Consider the following 19,881-nt stretch of genomic DNA (forward strand, 5'->3'; position numbering starts at 1 on the left):
TATCTTCATTTCACCATTATAAAAAAAACACAAAGCATCAGTACGTTGCCCTAATCGATGCCAGACTCGTAACTTTTAGGGCTCTTTTTACAGGCTTAGGCATTTTTGAATTGTGTCTATAATACATTACACTGATCAATTTTAACCTAGGAACTGTAGAGCTCCGTGATAATTACACGAATACAATTATAAATAATCATTATTATAAATAAGTGACCAGCAGTGCTCGAACCAGTGTCATTGGGTTCAGTTGGATTCGGGGCATCCTCTATGTAATATGCGAATAATAACTTCGTTCATGATATGGATGATTGAAGTGCTGTAACAAATTATAACAAAAACAATAGCCACATTATTTTTGCGTTTCGCGTTTGCAACGCGTTATGATTTTGTTAATTTCAAGTGATGACAAATACATTACAAAGCTATTTTTTTAAGAGTTAATCTACGTAACAAGTGTTTTTTCTCTCTTATATTTATAGTGTTTTTTCATTTTCTTAATGTACAGTTGGATAACTGTAATTTCGACAATCTCTCAGTCCCTTCAAAATAAAAAAAAATAAATGTTAACCACGGTAATCTCATTTCTGTATTTTTTCTCTAAAATTGTGGAAGCTTAGTTTCGTAATACAATGGATCATTAAATGTGTTTTTAAGAAATGTTTTACTCATACTTTTCTGCAACGTGTAGGCCATCTAGTGTGGATGTGTCTGCTTTCAATACGTTTTAAGAAATTATTGGCATGATTATGTACATCTATAATTATTATTGAATTGTAATTGAAGGCGGTCATTGTTTTAAACTCATTTAGGATGTACAAATTATAGAGCTTAAATTTAGCATACACACACCAGGCATTTAATTTGGCATTTTACAACCATTATTTCGGTATTTGATTGTTTTATGTAGACTTGCGGTGATTTCTTAGTGGTATGCCGTTTTGATTTACGAAATAAAAGCCTTTTATATTTGGTTTAGTACATTAATGTATATAATCGATATGGCGGTACAAGCGTGTGCCTCAAGCTCACATGAATATTCATATATCTAAACAAATACAAATCTTTAAAGCAGAACATGTAAATGAATCTCCTTTATGTCGTTTTCAACAATATTTAACATTTACTACACGTACGAGTGTATTAATAAAAAATCGCAATGTATTGGTAGTACAATATTTTTTGAAAGAAACAGTTGCAAACAAACAGCCACTTTTTCACAGTATAATTTCGACATCAAACGCACGCATAAATAGAGCTAAGAAATACTGATTGTTGTGTTTACCATATGTTGCATAGAGACATTCATTAAAGCACACACCAGAAATATAATATAAAAAACTAATACCTAACGTTTCGATAGCCGTTTTTCCTGTTATCATAAATATATGAAATATTGTTATGCCTGTTATTTTGTTTGTTAACTTTAACTGTCTTGTTGATGGCAATGTTTAACGTTTCGTAATTTTTTTGCATGTATTAGTTATGGGATTTCGAGTGATGCAAGCAAATATTTTTCAAATTATTACCGTTTGAATGATCGATCTGTGGACCAGTTTAAGGACTACGCAGCTTGTAAATAAAAAGCACACCCTGAGATATGGGTTTCAAGCGAGACAAAATGCATGGGGTAATGTTATTTAATAGCCTTGTTTATGTTTAAATACAATTTTCTCAAGAAGGAATGTTCGTGAGAATGAAATCATCGATATAAAGTTTAAAAGAGTAAACATGTTTCTTCATTTACATATGTCGAACTTTGAGTGTCCACTTCAAATAAACACTAGTATCGCTTTAATCTCTAGCTTTAAACGAGCTTTGAAAAAATTACATATGCTGTAAAACAACGATTTTATCTTCCGTGTTAAGATAACGTTTAACTTTAACATCTACTCAAAATCGTCTGTCGCAAAATGATCGATCATGCATATTAATTTTGTCTCTTGGATCAGATATTTTAAGGTCGACAGTCTTTTACAAGGTTTGTTCGTGTATGGACTCCTGACGATTTCTGTCTTGAGACTGTTTAGTTTACACATGGCACCTGTAGAATGTGATCATTTCGTCTGGACTGACTCTGATCTCGGCTTGTTCCTCTTTCATTCCCAGCTTAATCATTCTGTCTGCCTCATCATTTTCGTAAATTTCGCAGTTAGATGGGATCGCCTGAATTATAATTCTGAAGCACTAAATAGTGTGTAGTTCTGCAGTGAGGCGATACATTCCATTGGCTATGGTTGCTTCCAAGACCGATGAATCATCTGTTATAAGGGATATATCTTTTAGTCATTGTATCTTATGCTGCTGACTGTGTTTGCAGCATGGATCAATGCTTCCACCTATAATTTACTCAGTCTGATATTTATGTAGTTGGTGCAGTGAAGGTCTTTTAGTACAGCTCTGTCTGACACTGTCTATCTGGTTTCTGCAATTTCGCTCCAGCTTTAATATCGCAAAAGTTTTGAATTCCTTATATATAATTTACAGAGAATGACACGTATCTATAACAAAATATAGATATTGGAAAAATATTTGTGTTCAACATCAAATTTAATGGAAATATAATACAAACATATTTGTATTTGTCTTAAAATACAATGAGTGCATGGTATTATAATACAAATTTTAGTAGCATTTTAATAGGTGTACACGCTTTAAATAATATTAAGAAGTTCCACGTTTTTATCATACCGCTGCATTGATACCTGCCTGATATAACTTTCAGTGGTATCGAGATTAATATGAAAATCTCTAAATATTTATTGACCTGTGTACAACAAATCAATACAGGCGATATAAAACGGCTCAGAATAATCAGCTATCTTAAAGCAATGTCAAGACTGATACTTGACGGTCGTTGTAAATAAACTTGAGTAGTTCTTCTGCTTTTTTAAATTTGTGTGTATTTTGTCTTCCTATCTGCGTGAATATAGTTGTTTGTAATTGAAAAAAGTAATTTAAAACAATAATACAAATATATAGCGTTGCAAGCATATACATTTTGACAGGAATAACAACGTAAGTTGTCATCTGTATACATACCATTGGTTTTGTACATTACATTTTTATATGTATGATATTTTATACAAAGAATTAAGCAATGCAGTTTTTCAGCTTTTAAGGTCGGAATTATGGCGGATATTGCAGCACTTAAAGAACTGGAGCGAGAAATTGAACAATTCAGGAATCTACCTCCGCCACCTGGTGAACTGAAGCTTATTGACGCCTTTAGTAAACAACAGAAACAGGAAAGTACACGTTAAACAATATAATGTATTAAGGGTAAACGTTTTGTAATATAATACAACGGAAATGTCCATTGTACATTTATTTTGGTTATGGAGATCCTTTTTAAGGTAGAAATGTCGGTGGACGATTAAATTCGGCAATTGTGTGGCATCGACTGAATCTAAACGTCTTTGATATTACACAGATGATAAAATGAAAATGATTTTCGAAATTAACATTAAATCTGTAATTTGTTAAAGTTTTACTCCTTAACAATACATTCATGTGCTTTGCCTTAACATGCCGATATCTCTGTGTCGTTTTTTAATTCAATCTATAAATGTTCACTATGTATATATATAAGTTTATACTCAAACATAAAGCATGCTTGTTCTCTAGCGGTTCAATGAAGCAGCAATAGTCATTGCAAAAGTCAATCAGTACGCGGACTCTATCTTGCTAAAGATAGATGAGCTTAAGAATACAATTCCTCAACAGAAGAAGATCATGCAGCAAGCAATCGAAGACATAATTAGATCGATTAAAGGTAATAGCGAAATAACACACCCGACATGCATCGGTTGTTTGTTTTCTTAAATAAAACAAAGGTTATTATGTGTTATACAGTTAGTAGATTGTTTAACAATAAGAAATAGAAATGGCGCGGCAGAGGCCAACGCGTATCCCCACGCCGCATGTTTGACCCAGGGGCGCCCCATGGTTGGTAATGGATCCATGCATAGTTGAGATTGACCGTATTGTCATAAGAAAAGTTCGGTATCAATTAGAAGTGAATCGGTGTAGAAATGAAGAAATTATAGTAAAAGACAATTTTGGGTGGGTGAGGCCTATTATGGGCGGGGCGCCCCAGGGTTAGTTAAGGGGCCATACATGGTTGAGATTGACCGCATTGTCATAAGAGATGTTCAGTATCAATTTGAAGTAAATCGGTGAAGAAATGAAGAAATTATAGTAAAAGGCAATTTTGGGTGGGCGTGGCCTATGTGGGCGGGCGCCCCAGGGTTGGCCATGGCGCCATGCATAGTTGAGATATGACTGTATTGTCATAAAAGAGGTTAAGTATCAATTTGAAGTGAATCGGTGTAGAAATGAAGATATTATAGTAAAAGGCAATTTTGTGTTGGCGTGGCCGCTGTGAGTGTGGCCTATTATGGGCGGGGCGCCCCAGGGTTGGTAATGGGGCCATACATAGTTGAGATTGTCCGTATTGTCATTAGAGTAGTTCAGTATCAATTAGAAGTGAATCGGTGTAGAAATGAAGAAATTATAGTAAAAGACAATTTTGAGTGAGTGTGGCCTATTATGGGCGGGGCGCCCCAGAGTTGGTAATGGGGCCTTACATAGTTGAGATTGACCGTATTGTCATAAGAAATGTTCATTATCAATTTGAAGTTAATCGGTGTAGAAATGAAGAAATTATAGTAAAAGGCAATTTTGGGTGGGCGTGGCCTATGTGAACGGGGCGCCCCAGGGTTGGGTATGGCGCCATGCATAGTTGAGATTGACCGTATTGTTCTAAATGAGGTTCAGTATCAATTTGTAGTGAATCGTTGTAGAAATGAAGAAATTATAGTAAAAGGCAATTTTTGGGTGGGCGTGGCCTATGTGGGCGGGGCGTCCCAGGGTTGGTAATGGGGCCGTGCCTAGTTGAGATTAAATGTATTGTCATAAGAGAGGTTCAGTATTAATTTGAAGTGAATCGGTGTACAAATGAAGAAATTATAGTAAAAGGCAATTTTGTGTGGGCGTGGCCTATGTGAGCGTGGTCTATGTCGGCGGGGCGCCCCAGGGTTGGTTATGGGACCATGCATAGCTGAGAATGACCGTATTGTCATAAGAGATGTTCAGTATCAATTTGAAGTGAATCGGTGGAGAAATGAAGCAATTATAGTAAATGGCAATTTTGGGTGGGCGTGGCCTATGTGGGAAGTATGCCCTAGGGTTGTTAATGGGGCCATGTATAGCTGAGATTGACCGTATTGTCATAAGAGAGGTTCAGTATCAAGTTGAAGTTAATCGGTGTAGAAATGAACAAATTATAGTAAAAGGCAATTTGGGGTGGGCGTGGCCTATGTGGCCGGGGTGCCCCAGGGTTGGTAATGGGGCCATGCATAGTTGAGATTGACCTTATTGTCATAAGAGAGGCTCAGTATCATTTTAAAGTAAATCGATGCAGAAATAAAAAGTTAATGTAAAATAACATTCAAAAAATGAGTGAAAATCTCTAACCCGGCCCCGCCCCAACCCCCATAACTTTTGACCCAGGGGTCAGATCAAAATTTCGTCACTGTCACCGTCGCACATATGCTCATAGCTACCATGTATGTAAGTTTCAAGGTTCTAGTGCTAATAGTGTAGGAGGAGCAGGTGGTCAGGACGGACGGACGGACAGACGCACATCAATACATTATGCCCACTTTTATCCGAAAATCGTGGGGATAATCACGTCGATTTCCACGATAGATGACTTTAAAGCGTCAAAGGGCAGCAAAGCATTACGTTACTTAGGCCGAAAAGGTTCTTTGTTAAAAACTTACTTCCATCTCTAAAAATTAGTGTAGTTAGGTTGGGTAAACTTTTTTTCAGTTAAAGTTTTAACCATACCCGATTTATTTAACCCTTTTATAATGCCATTTTTCGGTCTTTCGGTTACCAAACCGTCGATGAATTTACAGACCGGAATAACATTAATCGTTCGGGACAGTGATCAAAAACTACATGGAAGTAACTAAATTCGAAATCGGGTTTGATCAAGTAAAACCATCTGCTGTTGTAAAATCTTATAAGTTTCGAAGATAAAATCCGTTGTATTTGGCAACAGTTTCGTGATTTACGCGTGTCAATAATTCACTTGACTTGGATGTACGAAAACTGTCGAACGTGTGTTTATGAAATTCTTAAAAACATTCATCGTAAAGAAATGGTCATATTTTGATGTTTAAATGTTGAAATGATGTTTTTTGTATATGTTTAAAATGGAAATCGTGATTATGTTGGATTGGTGGGCGACAATGCTATGGAACGATAATGAGTGTTCTATCTCATTTGTGATGAAGTTACTATGTGTTGTGTTACAAAATGAGCTAAGAAATGTTTTCTCGTTTAATTTTGGCTGCCGTTATTAATACCAAAAATAATGGCTAAATTGGTGGTTGTTTTTCAAATTCCAATAGCTTGTTATATAGTGTTTCGACTGACCGCCAAGCTTGAATAAGATGGTGAATAATGTTCTTCATGTTTGTTGTATCCAAATCTAGTATTTCAAATTTGGAGGACATGTTAAGTAAAGTAAATTTTTAAATAGATTCAATTATTTATGCCAATGTTTGCTGTAAAAGACTGTGATTATTTCGATTTGTATTTCGTATTATGTATAGGTATACACTCAGTTATGATATATTTAAACATCATCAAAAGGCTTTTATAGTTTTAGTGTTTCAAAAGAAAAAAGAAGTACTATATTTGTAGTTAAGCAGTACATATTGTCATATTTCTTTACTGAAAATCTTATTTAAACTCATATTTTAAAAGTCAAAACCATTACCTGTGTAGATTTAGGATAGCAAATCCTATGTTAATATGCATATTTGGACTTCCGATGAAAACAAAAACTGTGTTTTTGTCATGACATTTTCTTTTCATTTCTTTAAAGTACGGTCTACCTCCACCTTTAATTCCACATTTCATGGTCATGATGATCCAATACGACATACACTGACTTTTCCTGCTTTGAACACGTCAAAAGTCGAGGGTAAAAATAAAAACACATCCCTTGATGATAACTTGGAGAAACTGCAAACAGTTCGGGCTTTAGAAGAAGTGGCTAAAGGCATGGAGGATAATCGCCTTCGTGATCTTATACAAGAGACCGAAGATAAGCTGGGCAAAGTAAAAAAAGGTGGCATTCTTACACAACAGGATATCGATGATTTAAACGGTAATGAATCCGTATGTATATTTATATGTTTTGAATTAAGATGAAGTTTGTAAAGCCAGGTTTAGAAATAAATAAAAGCGTGACTTGCTAAGCTTAAATAGTAAAAGCCGAGGAAGATAAACTTTATTTGATTAATAACCAACAAAATATCCTTTATTTTATAGTATGGTATGATCATACATACTTCGTAATAGTATTTATTAAATAACAAAATAATTGGTTTCATCGGAGTTTGACCTACAAACGGCATCGAATAAGCGTTTGCTAACATATGTAATACGATAAGATCTTATCGGTTCGTTTCGTTTGTGGTAATTAAATAAAATCGATTATGTATTGAATAATGTATTATCTGAATATATGATAATTTCGAGATTTCAAAAAAATGCATAATGAACGTTCTTTGAATATTATGTCCCATCAGTAAATTTGGCTTCTCGTAAGCAAACTAAATATTCAGATTTTTGACAACATGTACAATTTCAATTAGGATTCCAAGTGGCGTATAGCTCTGCATTTTCTAACAATACCATAACTTCTTTTGTTTTGAATGTTGAACGGGGTATAATGTAGGAAACTTGGAAACCTTATGAAATATTATTCAACAGAAATGTGTTTACTTTTGGTCTAAATTAGCTAAATTTTTGAATTATTCAGCTATAATTGCACATGTACTGTATAAGATATCATTATTTATTGATAAGTAAGCAATGTATAAAAGATTCAAATACCTTCTATGCATATTAAGGATGTGTCGATAGTTGGAAAAAAGCAAATGCAATGAGTTATGCTGCCGAGAAAGAGCAAAAGCGACACGAAGAAGAAACACGACGGAAAGTATGATAATTATTTATTTTCGTATTTAAAAACAACGTTTTTAGTTTACAATTGATTTCACTTTAATTTTTCCTAATATTTTCGTTTATGTTAATTTAGTAGGGAGGTTATCTTTTTTTCTAACAGGCGGCAGAGGAAGAAAAGAGACAGGTGGAAAGAGAAAGAAAACGAAAACAAGAAGAGGACAGAAAGAAAAAAGAAGAACAAGAAAGGAAGAAACGTGAAGAAGAAGAAAGGAAACGAATAGAAGAAGAAGAAAAACAGAAACGTGAAGAAGAAGAACGCAGACGAAAAGAAGAAGAAAGAAAGAAACATTTAGAAGAAGAGCGACAACGAAAAGAAGATGAAGTAAAAAGGAGACGTGAAGCTGAAGAACAAAGACGAAAAGAAGAAGAAGAACGAAAATTATTAGAAGAAAAGAAGCGCTTGGAAGAGGAAGCAAGAAAACGAGACGAAGAAGAACACTTGCGTCAAGAAGAAGAGCGAAAAAGAAAAGAAGAAGAGGATGACCGGAAACGAGTAAAGCTATACAATAATTTGTTTATTTCCGTTCATTGTACGTTTCAAAAATCATATGTAACATATAAAACGGTGTATTGCATTATATTACAATAATAAGTGTAGACTTTAACATGAATCCTAAGCAATGCTTTATCAATGATATATGCGTTTAATGTTTATATAAGAAAGCTGAGGATGAACGTCTTCGTTTAGAAGAAGAGCGAAAGAAGAAAAGAGAGGAGGAGAGGCAACGCAGAATTAGAGAGGAGGCGGAACGAGAAAGGAAACGAAAAGAGGAGGAAGAAAGAGCAAGGCGATTAGATCCAAACAACTGGAAACCACTGATGTAAGTCGTAAAATATAATTAACACATTCTTAAAGGATTGTTATGACGAATAACACCACCATTTTGTCACCATGATTATTGTTTTAATTAGATTCGAGCGACCATGCGATGAGGTCGAAGGCAAAAGACCATATCACGACGGTCTATGCTGTATGTTAGCGTCTCCTTCGAATGAAATAACTCAAGATAGTGTTCAGTGCTCAGCGTCTGATGAGCTCGATGACATCATTCAAACACTAGACGAAGATGAAAGACCTACAAGTTCAAGTATTAATGTTCAAACAAATTCGAATTCAATTGCAACTGAGGTAAAACCTGGTTTCTGTTAATATGCATAGTGCTTTGTAAATCGAAAGACTTTGTTTAAAACACGAAAAATGAATTTCGTACGAAATTCGCATTAATAAGCTATTAGTTCATACATTTTAAACAAATGGTGCGTCAATATTTCTGCAAATATAAATTCAGAAAAGAAGGGTATGGTTTATTTATATTTCGGCATGTTGGTATGGTTGTACAGCACTTACATAACTTTGTACGTTTATAGCTAAATTAAATACCTTTTTGTAACATAGACTTTAAGTTGATGCTTGTGTGTACCTAGAAGGGTAAGTTCCATTTAATTAAGGGGTGTTGCGGCAGTTTATTTAACCGAGGATATTTTTATAGCAACACCGATAATGCTATTAAAACAACACAATATTTTTGTAATCAGTATCATCAGAAATGACCGAGTTGGTTCATAATACAATTGCCAGTGGTTCGATCCCAGGTGGGGTTAATTTTGTTTTCTTTTTTTAATATCATTTTTGTTTTATACTGGAGCTCTTTAGTCCTGTTGTTTACATTCATCAATTTTAAGCATTTAATCACAAACGTCAAAACATGCCGAAATATGTGAACAATTACATGTAAGTTATTAATGATTAATGTCGAGTTTGCTACTGTATGGTCTTATGTTTGTGATTAAATATTGCTTTTTATTAATGTATTTTGGTAAGCTATTGTGATCCCAGTTAAGATTGTAAACAATTTCTAATGTTTATGCATATTTCTAACAATCTATTTACCGGTACTTGGGTTTTGCCTAATTGCTGTATTTTTTTAAATTAACGTAGACGGTTCGGATTGTTAAAACAAAAAAAATCTGTTAAAAGTCTGGTGACCCCCTTTTTTATTTGTGTTTTATGATGACAATACGTAGATGAAAATATTTCAGCAGTTTCGCAGAATTATATTAGACAGAAAAAATCCATTTATGTGGTTACAATAGTAAAAAAAGACGTTTTTTGGGTGACATAAAAACAATTTTGGGTGACATAAAAATTATAAACAAAATAATTTCGTCCAATTTAACTGGTGTACTCAATTTTATTTGTAGTGTGTGGTTTAATTAAATGGTATATGGTGTATCTTAGCTTATATAATATCTACATGTTGCCAATTTCATAGATTATTTATTGTTTTCACGCAATTAGAGCAATAAAACAACTACATTAACATGTACGAAAAAGTAGACATATTTAAATGGGTATGGTTGATTTAAAATGGCACCTAACACAATTTAATGTTAACAAGCAAACCAATACACTGGCTGTCCTCAGTGGCTGCCTTTGGTATGTTTTGCAGTGTCCGTCACGTGTTTATGTGCCGCACAATCCAATCTCTAGCGCTTCCGAGGAACTCGTCATTAAATATTCAATAAATGGAAGTGACTGGCACACATCTGAAGTTCTGAGACCAACACAACAGATAGAGAATATAGAGGTGTGTAACAAATTTAATAGAACGAAAGTCAAATAACGATAAAATAGATGGCAAAATATACATAATCAAGGTTCAATAAAAGCAAGGCATACTTAAAATCAGTACAAATATAAAATACCATGATCAATTAAACTATACTTTCTAAGGCATTTCCATAGAAACGGATATTGCAAATTATGTGTTTCTATTTATTCAAGGATTATGCTACGACAAACCTTATCGGATTTGAAGCCAATAACTTTGATAAACTTAAGATAATGGTTGTATCTAGACAAAAAAGTCAAAATGTTATAATAGATAAAGCTGGTCTTACCGTAACTTCAACTGCTGACAAAAATGTGAAACTCTATACACCAAGAGATGCTTTTACTACAAGAACGAACGTTCGACTATCGGTAAGAAATCAGTTCTGGGAAACTGCTATCATGGCAAGTGTTACTAACATGATATTAACGGCGTCATTTACTTATTGAATAACGATCCTACTACCAATTTGTTTTTTAACTTTACTTATTTCATGAGCAAATGTTTTGATTACTACGGAACCAATATATGTGTTATTTTTCAGGTGGTAAATAAAACAATGGATCTAGATGACAGTACAGTTGTATCTGATCTTTTTTCTGATGTCATTTCGCTTGGACCATTGATTACCATTGTTTGTGAATCAGCCCCCCAAAAAGACCTTGAAGTAGATATCACCAGGCCAGCATCGGGACATGGTCAGTATAACCTCGTTTTTAAAATGTTATATATTTTGATATGTTTTAACAATACATGTAATAAACTATATACGTATTGTAATTAACATATCAGACAAGAGAAGTGACTTGTTTATTTACATAATTACAATAGGTAAATCAAAGGTAACAGGTTAAGTTTTGCGTTAAAATGTAAATAGTTTTTATATTTTCAAAGATAATTTTAAACTGTTAGGCATTCGACAAAGAAGCACTCGTCACCATCTTATCATGTCACGTGGTAAAGTGTGGACTCCCGCTGAACGAGAATACAAAGACACAAGTAACGTCGTCGTTTCAGTTAAACTTCCAGCAAACAGAGAAAGATATACGTATGTATTTACTAAAACGCTCAAAGGCTTTTCGGATTTAAAACGCAAACTTCGCTCAAAAATAATAAAATACGTACGATATTGTTGTACTGCAATTCAAATTACAATACATTGTGTTTATGCTGTAATATCTCACACGTACATGTAGATATTCAACCTATCCGTTACCTTAAATTCATTAAAGCATCGTGGAAGTAGAGCTCCCTACTACGTCTCCCAAGGAGAATGCAATGAAGTTAGCCGAATCCTTTCATACTCAGAGTATCCAAACAATTGTGCACGTGGTATTGAGACAAAACGAAACGAATCCTCAGAATGCAAAGATTGTGGTCGTACAACCACATGCATTAAAACAGCAATTGCAACGTCTGAGCAATGATGGCTTTTCTCTTGGTGAGTTTATTTTGTATTACTATAAAGAAATGTATCAACTCATTGAAGATTGTAAAAATCGTTCTATCATACGTACAAACACAGCAATTTTACACACACACAAATACGAAAACTAATGCTACTAATGCTAACTATGTTATAACACAAAAAATGCACATGAAGTAAAAAAGACGAGTGCTTGAACAAATAACTCAGCAGCAAAACATATATGAAGATAAAAGGCGTCTCTTTTACATAACACAATTGGAACAACTATATTAGCATATTGTGTGGATACAAAACACACGATTTCAAGGAAAAATAATGTCAAACAAATGTTAATGAGGTTACAGTTTCTTTTAAAACCGTTGTTTCCAAACATTTGTTTTTTTTTTATAGATAAAGCGCCCTATTGCACGGTTTTATGTATTCATATATATTTTTATTGTTTTTCGTTTTGTTGTTGTTTTTGATTACACAGTCTATGAGGAACGATCTTTTTTCTCAAGAACATTTTAGTACAATAGTCATTATGTTAAGTGGCTACTTTTAACAGTTTTCTTCAGGACATCAATAAGCATTTATGTGACAACATTAAAAAAATCTACGTGTTTATGAAAAGTGCATCAATGTATAAGAACATATTAAATACAAACTTTGTGTTTTTTACCAAATTTTTTATGAAACTTTTATAGGATAGCATCCCATTATTTGTCATCATTTTGTTGTTATGTTTTTCTTCAGGACCAGATGCAAACAACATACTTAGTTTGAAAGAAGGTCAACGTCTGTCTTTGTCCAGTCGAGGAAACGTCCAAATTACAGATGCCGAAAATGGAACAGTAATTTTTTAATATATTGTGTATAACGTTGAAACCGCTTTTTAACAACATACACACTTTGGTTTAATGTCATGTTGATTTCTCTAAACAGACTAAAAATTTATTTCATAATTTTTCTATTGATTTCTTTATTCGGTCGTGCTGTTTTTGTAAAAAAAAACTCACGCGCAGCTTGACTTTAATTTGATTATATTTACGCATAATATTCAATTTTTAGGTAACATTTACGTTCTATAAGTACATGAACAAGATAAATAAGACATTGAAGCTGCAAGCAAAAGACATCTACCTACAACGAAATCTTCCAGAGTACAACGGACTTCTTGAGTTTATTATTGACAACGGCACCGAAATCCCAAACAAGAAAATAGAATTTACAGTCCATCTTCCAAAGGTACTGACAAGAAAACCATCGCAACGTTTCATGTTTCTAAATTCACACGTACATGATGCTGATTTAATAAACTTTTAAAACAGTTTTCCTCGACTCTCACATTGATTTCGTCAAGCGCTAATTTACGAAAAGTATTGCTCCTCCATTGGATATATCACTTTCTAACGTCCATAGATCTTCTTAATAAAATACTACGTGCAAACGGTTAAAACAGCAATCTGCCATAGCAATTAAGATTAAGTGAATTGATCGTGTAAACGACGCAGAGTAAGTCTTTCTCTTTGTTTGTCTCGCTTTATAGTTATTTAAGTAGTTTTGTGTGAACCTGTATATTCTAACCAGTTTCTGTATGTCCACCAAGATTGATGCCCCTAGAGGTGGGAGAGAAATGCATAGGATTCGATTTCCTTATTATTGTAAGTATTGTTTACCTAAGTTTCGATTTCAGGTTGTTTTTCTTTCCTTAACGTATAATTAGAATTTTAATTATACTTAAACTGACTATTGCAAGATTGAATTTTACTTTATAAACATTATGAAACATAAAATTTGGTATGCCTATTTTAAGGAATTTCCTGCATTTTTATGTTGTTGTTTTTTTTTAGCTTTTGCTTCGTTATGTACATCGTTTCAGTTTATCTCTTTTAAAACATAAGTTTATTGACGTTAACTGATCGTTTTCGCCACAAATTGTCTGATTACAATGTCTATGTCAATACACATGTACCTAATATTAAGTTATCGTAAAATTTATTTAACTAAACTATAAGTGTACCTCATCCTAGTGACCTGTCTCGCTGGATATCTGTCAAAATGCATCTGCGAGAAACAACCCGAAAATTGGCAGGATATTGTGGGTTGCTTTATCGATAAAACTCAGCTCAAGTCCTTGATCCGCGTTGCTAAGAGACGGATATCGGAAGTCGATCAGCGTACATTATGCAGAAATGTTCTCCATGATTGGATGAAGCAGACCACGAAACAAGATGACAAGGTATTAAATAAAGGATTATGTTTAGTCCTGTTAATCATTGCCTTTATTGCCAAGCAAAACTTTTAACAAGTGTTTGTATTGTTTACATACATATCTGTGCAGTTGTAAATCTAGATAAATGCGTTATTAAACGAGCATGATAAACTCAACTGTATAACTAATTTGCTTATTGACTTCTACAAATAATTGCGCATCAATAAAATACAAAGTTTATGACGATTTTTCTTTGCAAACAGGTTCAGATTATTCTCGAAGGATTGTACTGCCATCGCCATACTGACATTTATGAGAATTGCAAACAGTTCGTTAGATATCAAAAAGGTAAAGCACATTTTATACAAACATGGGGAAAATATCCCTTAAGTTGTGAAGAGATTGAGTTATCAATTGTCAATCTTAAATTTATTTAACACAGTTAAAAACTTATAGATGAAATGAGGTATATATAGTCGTAGCAGTGTACATGGCTTCTTAGATTAAATTAATCACTTTGATTTTGTGATTCAAAGTGATGTATGTATTGAAAATGGTGACGTCTGAATAAAGGATATGATTTGTAACCATAGTCAACAAAAGATCTTTAACTAAGCTTATTGTTCGATTGAACCCTAAGCCGATACACAGAGTTCGATTCCCGATTTTTTTTTCGTCCACGCAAGCTGCAAGTTATTACAGGGCATTTACTACATATATTCTGATTAAGGGAAGCATTGGAACTTTTGTTTGTTAAGAAAGACTTTCGATTAATCTGTTGTGTTGAATATACATTACAAAGCATACTGTGTTGTTATATACGGCAATTAGTCCTTTAAAATAAATGATGATGAAGACTTGTTCTTATACTCAGAGACAATGGCGGACAAGACTCTTGCTGGCCTTGCATCGTCCGTAACATTGCCACCAGACGAGGTGGCGTCTGTTCTGAACATTCAACCGGAGATGTTGCAGGCGATAAAAGCAGACTACATAGGAGACGACCTTATTTTGCAGATGCTGACGGAGTGGAGAGAATCGGACGATGCCATTAATTTGGGACACGATGCTTTCGAAGAGCTTCGAAAGCTTATGTCAAATTAAACATGTTTGTGTCGTGTTAAGCACTCGGTTGACTGCTTAAATACAAAACAATATAATACTTGTGTGTATAGCATTAAATATATTTAGTATCGTATATGAATCGTTTATTTATAAAAGCATGTCATTGTGTAATGATTTGTCCTTTTTTAACATGTTTAAACAGTAACAAATACATCTAACAATTACGTACAGGTTTAGATGATAAATTGTATTGACGAAAGGTGTATCAGCCTATTTTGAAAACATTCATTGTTAAATCGAGTAAATTTTACGAAAACGGTTAAAATGTGATCGGCAGTTTGTTGCGAAACGTTAATGAACATAATGACTACAATGTAATAATTGTTTTCATAACTTCTTTATGCAACATTGTATTTAAAACAATGTTTTTACCTCACAATGTGTAATGTATAATTGTATTATTTTCGTTTTTCGATCTTCATTGAAATATTCCTATATTATGTTTTACAGTATGAAAAGCAACTACTATATATCACAGGGATCGTTAGGTAAAAAATACTCTATTATACTATATACATATATACAAGGGATACAACTGTCACATTTCCTGCACAACATCATGGTCTAGACAATAGCAAAAAAATCGCTTCCAAAAGCAAGAATTACACCAAAAAAACTGTATAACAACAGCTCAGACATTTATCTATCAGATAATAACTATGTTTATAGCAATAAAAGTGTTCATAGTTGTGTTTGAAACGAAAGTTTCATGAAAAACGGTAAAATTTTCGAAATGCGACACAGGTGTGCACACCCACTTTGACACATTTTGTTTCATAATTTAATAAATACAGAGAAGTTGAGCAAATTTTACCTTGTTTTATTATCCATAGACACTTTATTAATCAAAGTAGACACCTTCCATAATTGCATGTAACTGCATATATGTAAAACACGGTAAATATTAAATTTGTTTACATTTCTACTATCTTCAAGGATTTGTATGCAATTTGTCAGGTAATGTTACGTGGAACGTGAATGGCTGGATTTATTACTGCAGTGGAATTTCAACCAATCAAATCGCATGTTAGAAATACATGTGAACTATCCAAAATGAAAGTAAAACATTGTCATTGTGAAATTGCAGCAGGTTGATATGAATTTCTAGCAAAATATGCTCACTAAATAGTAATTATGTTTTATTTTACTATGAAAAAAAAATATCCAAGGAATATGTACCAGCAAAAGAGCTTTATAACAAAGGAATACGCAAATTACTTCTAGAATTCTCAGTTTTCAGCTGTGCACACCTGTGTCCAAGTAAGAATTTTTGAGCATTTTGAATGAAACTTTCTCTCTTAGTTCAATGAAAAGCTTGTACTTTATTGCCAAGTGTATAATTTTCTGAAAGATAAATGTATTGGCTGTTGTAATACAGTTTAATTAGTGTATTTATTGCGTTTGGAAGCACATTTTTCGCTATTGTTTACACCATGGTTGTGTGCAGGAATTTTCACAGTTGTATCCCTTGTATATATATGTAGTATAATAGAATATTTTTACTTAACGGTCCCTATGCTATATATGTGCCTCCATTTCCCATTTAAAATCAATTATGGAAGTAGTTATCGTAGCATTGTATAATGTATTTTTTAAATACTTTTACTGGTGATAGTTTTTGACAAATGTTGTGTCACTTTACGATATTATTTTAAATAATTAAATTGCTTTAAAAATGCTTTATTTTAATATGATATTCAATTTCACAAATATATAATCACACAAGCGCTTCGTCAGAAACTAAACATTTAATCTAGTACGTAAACTGGTTAACACATACTGGTTTATTGACATGACTATGTTTTCTTAACAAGTGGAACACTGTTTGCATGTATTTTTTAAATTATGACGGCACACTCGTATATGTTTATCAGACAATGGAGAGGAAAGCGCGTGTGAATAATTGCTTAATGTCATAAACATGCAAATAACAGTTTAACATTAGATGGCTTTTTATCATACCACCGCATTGATATCTGGCGTATATAACGTTGCCTGATATATTTTTTTACATCATGGTCAACAGGAAGTTCTAATATCAGTAATGTGCGGAGGATGATCGTATTACTCGAAATCAACTATAAAGTAATCATTTTAGTATAATCGAATCGGATTCATCAAAACAAACTATTTCATACGAAGATGTAATATATTTTAAACACAAAATGCAACATAACAGCAAAAAAACATTTTTACAAATATTAAGTGTGCGTGCTCATGACGTCATTATTAACACGTCAAACGATAAAAGTCATATTCTTTCCCGCTAAAACGGCAGTTTTAAGTGATTTTTTCATACTTTCTTTGAAATCGAGGACGTAGTGGTATGATAAACAGTAAAAAGGTCCTGTTCTTTTTGTAATATATCGGGCTAGGCACGAATAGAAAAATAACGGCTCGGCAAGCCTCGCCGTTATATTATTCTAAGCCTTGCCTGATATATTACAAAAAGATCAGACAGTAACTTGTTATTCTCTATATATAATTCAGATAGGGTTGACACTACTTAGCACAAACACATTTAGAGGTCATGTTCGTTCGACGAAAAACTCAATAATATAAATTGTTTACTTATCATATCAATCATTATCGTGAGCGTGTGGTGGTCGAGGTTGTTTTCTGTATCGATTTCGATCTGGTTTTGAGACCACGTGGACACAACCCTATTAATGTGCATACTGCTTACAAAAATCTATATTAATAATCGATGTAAGGTTTTCGAAGGCTTCTTAGATTACAGCACGCACAATTTTAATTAGTGTGAAAATAAAGTGTTACTTTAAGAATATTTATCGTTCATAAGGAGGCAGAAGGTGCATTTTTGGTAACTAGTTCTCTAATCGCAACTGTCAATGTCCTCTGACACATTGGTTTGCGATGGCGACCTTATTTCAGACGTAACAGGAACAGTTTTAGTTTTAAGTAGCATTACCATGAATTCCCATGCATTGCAGTTGATATATATTTAGTTGTTTATGCCGATTAGTGAGTAAGGTGATTGTTGTGTGAATTATTTAAACAAAAATAAATGAGTATGTTAATTGCTTATTTTAAACGACGTATTTTGTTGCAAGACCACTAGTAAAAGCGCGATGAAAGACACCCCAGCTCTACAAACGGGAGCGAACTGTTGAAACTTTGAAGAATATACCTTACCCTCGTATCGGTTTGAGTCCAGTTCAAGCCTATCGTCAAGGCAGCAGTTTGGAACAATTCGTTTTTACATTTTGCATAAGATCAGAAATTGGTTTTCATTTGACGCGTTGAAATATTTATATGTTAACCTTTCAATTTTCAAAACAAGTTAAAAAAAACTTAATTTCTTCATAAACGCATCCGATGTCATGGAATGTGTCGGGCAATATGCAGACGCGATGTAAGAAAAGATGCATTTCGTATTGACATACCATGTTGATATTGATATGAAGTATATATCATTCATTCTGATTGTGGACATGTATTTGGTAGTTCTGAATTAACTAATTTATTATAATTACAGTTAATCCATTAAGTTCATATGGTACAGTCATCAGATTTTTCACAAACGAAGAAACGCATAACATATTTTTTCCATAGTAAAACTCACTGACAAATGGACTAACACAGTTTACCAAAATACTACATTTTCACTGATAAATAATATTACACAAACAACTGTTGATAATAATAACTTCTCTTGTAAATGCCTGCAATACTCCTCAAATTTTTCATAGGGATTTGCTTGTTTGGTTTTGAATAATTAAGTTTGTTGTTTTAAATAAATAAATAAGATGGAACAAATTGATGAATATAGTTTTTAGTTATAAAAAATAGTGAAGTCCGATTTAAACAAATAAGTTTGAAAACAAAAAAGGTTTCTACGTATGCATTGTTTAATGCAATGTAAATTGCATGTTCTTTTTTTAATTTCCGAGATATGCACCGACACAATTGTATCAGGAAAGTCAACAAAGTGCAATAACTGTTCGAGTTTGATGGCAGCAGTTATTGTTTCCTTTAAATTGCACTTCCCTTCAATGAAATATGTATACCTATTAATTTTCAAGTTGACTTTTTTCATTGTGTTAAAAAACTTTCCCGGAAAACAATAAGCATACCGTTTACCTAACCATATATAAACCCATACAGTATTCTAGATAATTTCCCGAAAAAATATAAAGGTGTATATTACAACAGAACAAACAAACAAAATATGGGAGCATCACTTCTTGCTCTTAAGCACAGCAATTTCTTTCAAGATTCGAGATGATAACTGATATGGAAATATGCCGAAACTTATAATAAAACAATCAACGAGGGGAAAAATTCTCGATATACGGACGCAAGAATTGTGGTTCTTGTAATTCTTCAAATAAATGAGACCATTCAGTTTCAAATCTATATCTCTACATTTATGCCGCGAATAACCCGCACTGCCAGATGCATATTTAGTAGCCTATTCCGCTTATTTAGCCTATTTAACAAGTTTATCA

The 19,881-nt window shown here is 33.3% G+C and overlaps 1 protein-coding gene across 6 annotated transcripts; it reads left to right on the forward strand.

The window, feature by feature from the left end:
- The first annotated feature begins 2,786 nt into the window (after window positions 1-2,786).
- LOC127833882 (leucine-rich repeat and IQ domain-containing protein 1-like) lies at window positions 2,787-17,087 on the forward strand. 6 transcript variants are annotated; one of them, XM_052359372.1, is made up of 19 exons: window positions 2,788-2,859; window positions 3,115-3,246; window positions 3,626-3,775; window positions 6,902-7,186; window positions 7,935-8,023; window positions 8,150-8,542; window positions 8,710-8,870; window positions 8,962-9,178; window positions 10,500-10,637; window positions 10,835-11,032; window positions 11,206-11,359; window positions 11,574-11,709; window positions 11,894-12,102; window positions 12,826-12,923; window positions 13,141-13,317; window positions 13,679-13,733; window positions 14,103-14,311; window positions 14,548-14,632; window positions 15,159-17,087. In XM_052359372.1, exons 1-19 carry the CDS (start codon window positions 2,832-2,834, stop codon window positions 15,386-15,388), a joined length of 3,144 nt encoding a protein of 1,047 aa, XP_052215332.1. In that variant the 5' UTR covers window positions 2,788-2,831; the 3' UTR covers window positions 15,389-17,087. The 6 variants fall into 6 exon arrangements, with proteins under 6 accessions (XP_052215336.1, XP_052215332.1, XP_052215334.1 ...); XM_052359374.1 differs by having other exon boundaries at window positions 2,822-3,018; window positions 3,107-3,246; XM_052359373.1 differs by having other exon boundaries at window positions 2,822-3,018.
- The last annotated feature ends 2,794 nt before the right edge of the window (window positions 17,088-19,881 follow it).

The sequence above is a fragment of the Dreissena polymorpha genome, chromosome 6 (genome assembly GCF_020536995.1).
Source record: "Dreissena polymorpha isolate Duluth1 chromosome 6, UMN_Dpol_1.0, whole genome shotgun sequence".
NCBI lineage: Eukaryota > Metazoa > Mollusca > Bivalvia > Myida > Dreissenidae > Dreissena > Dreissena polymorpha.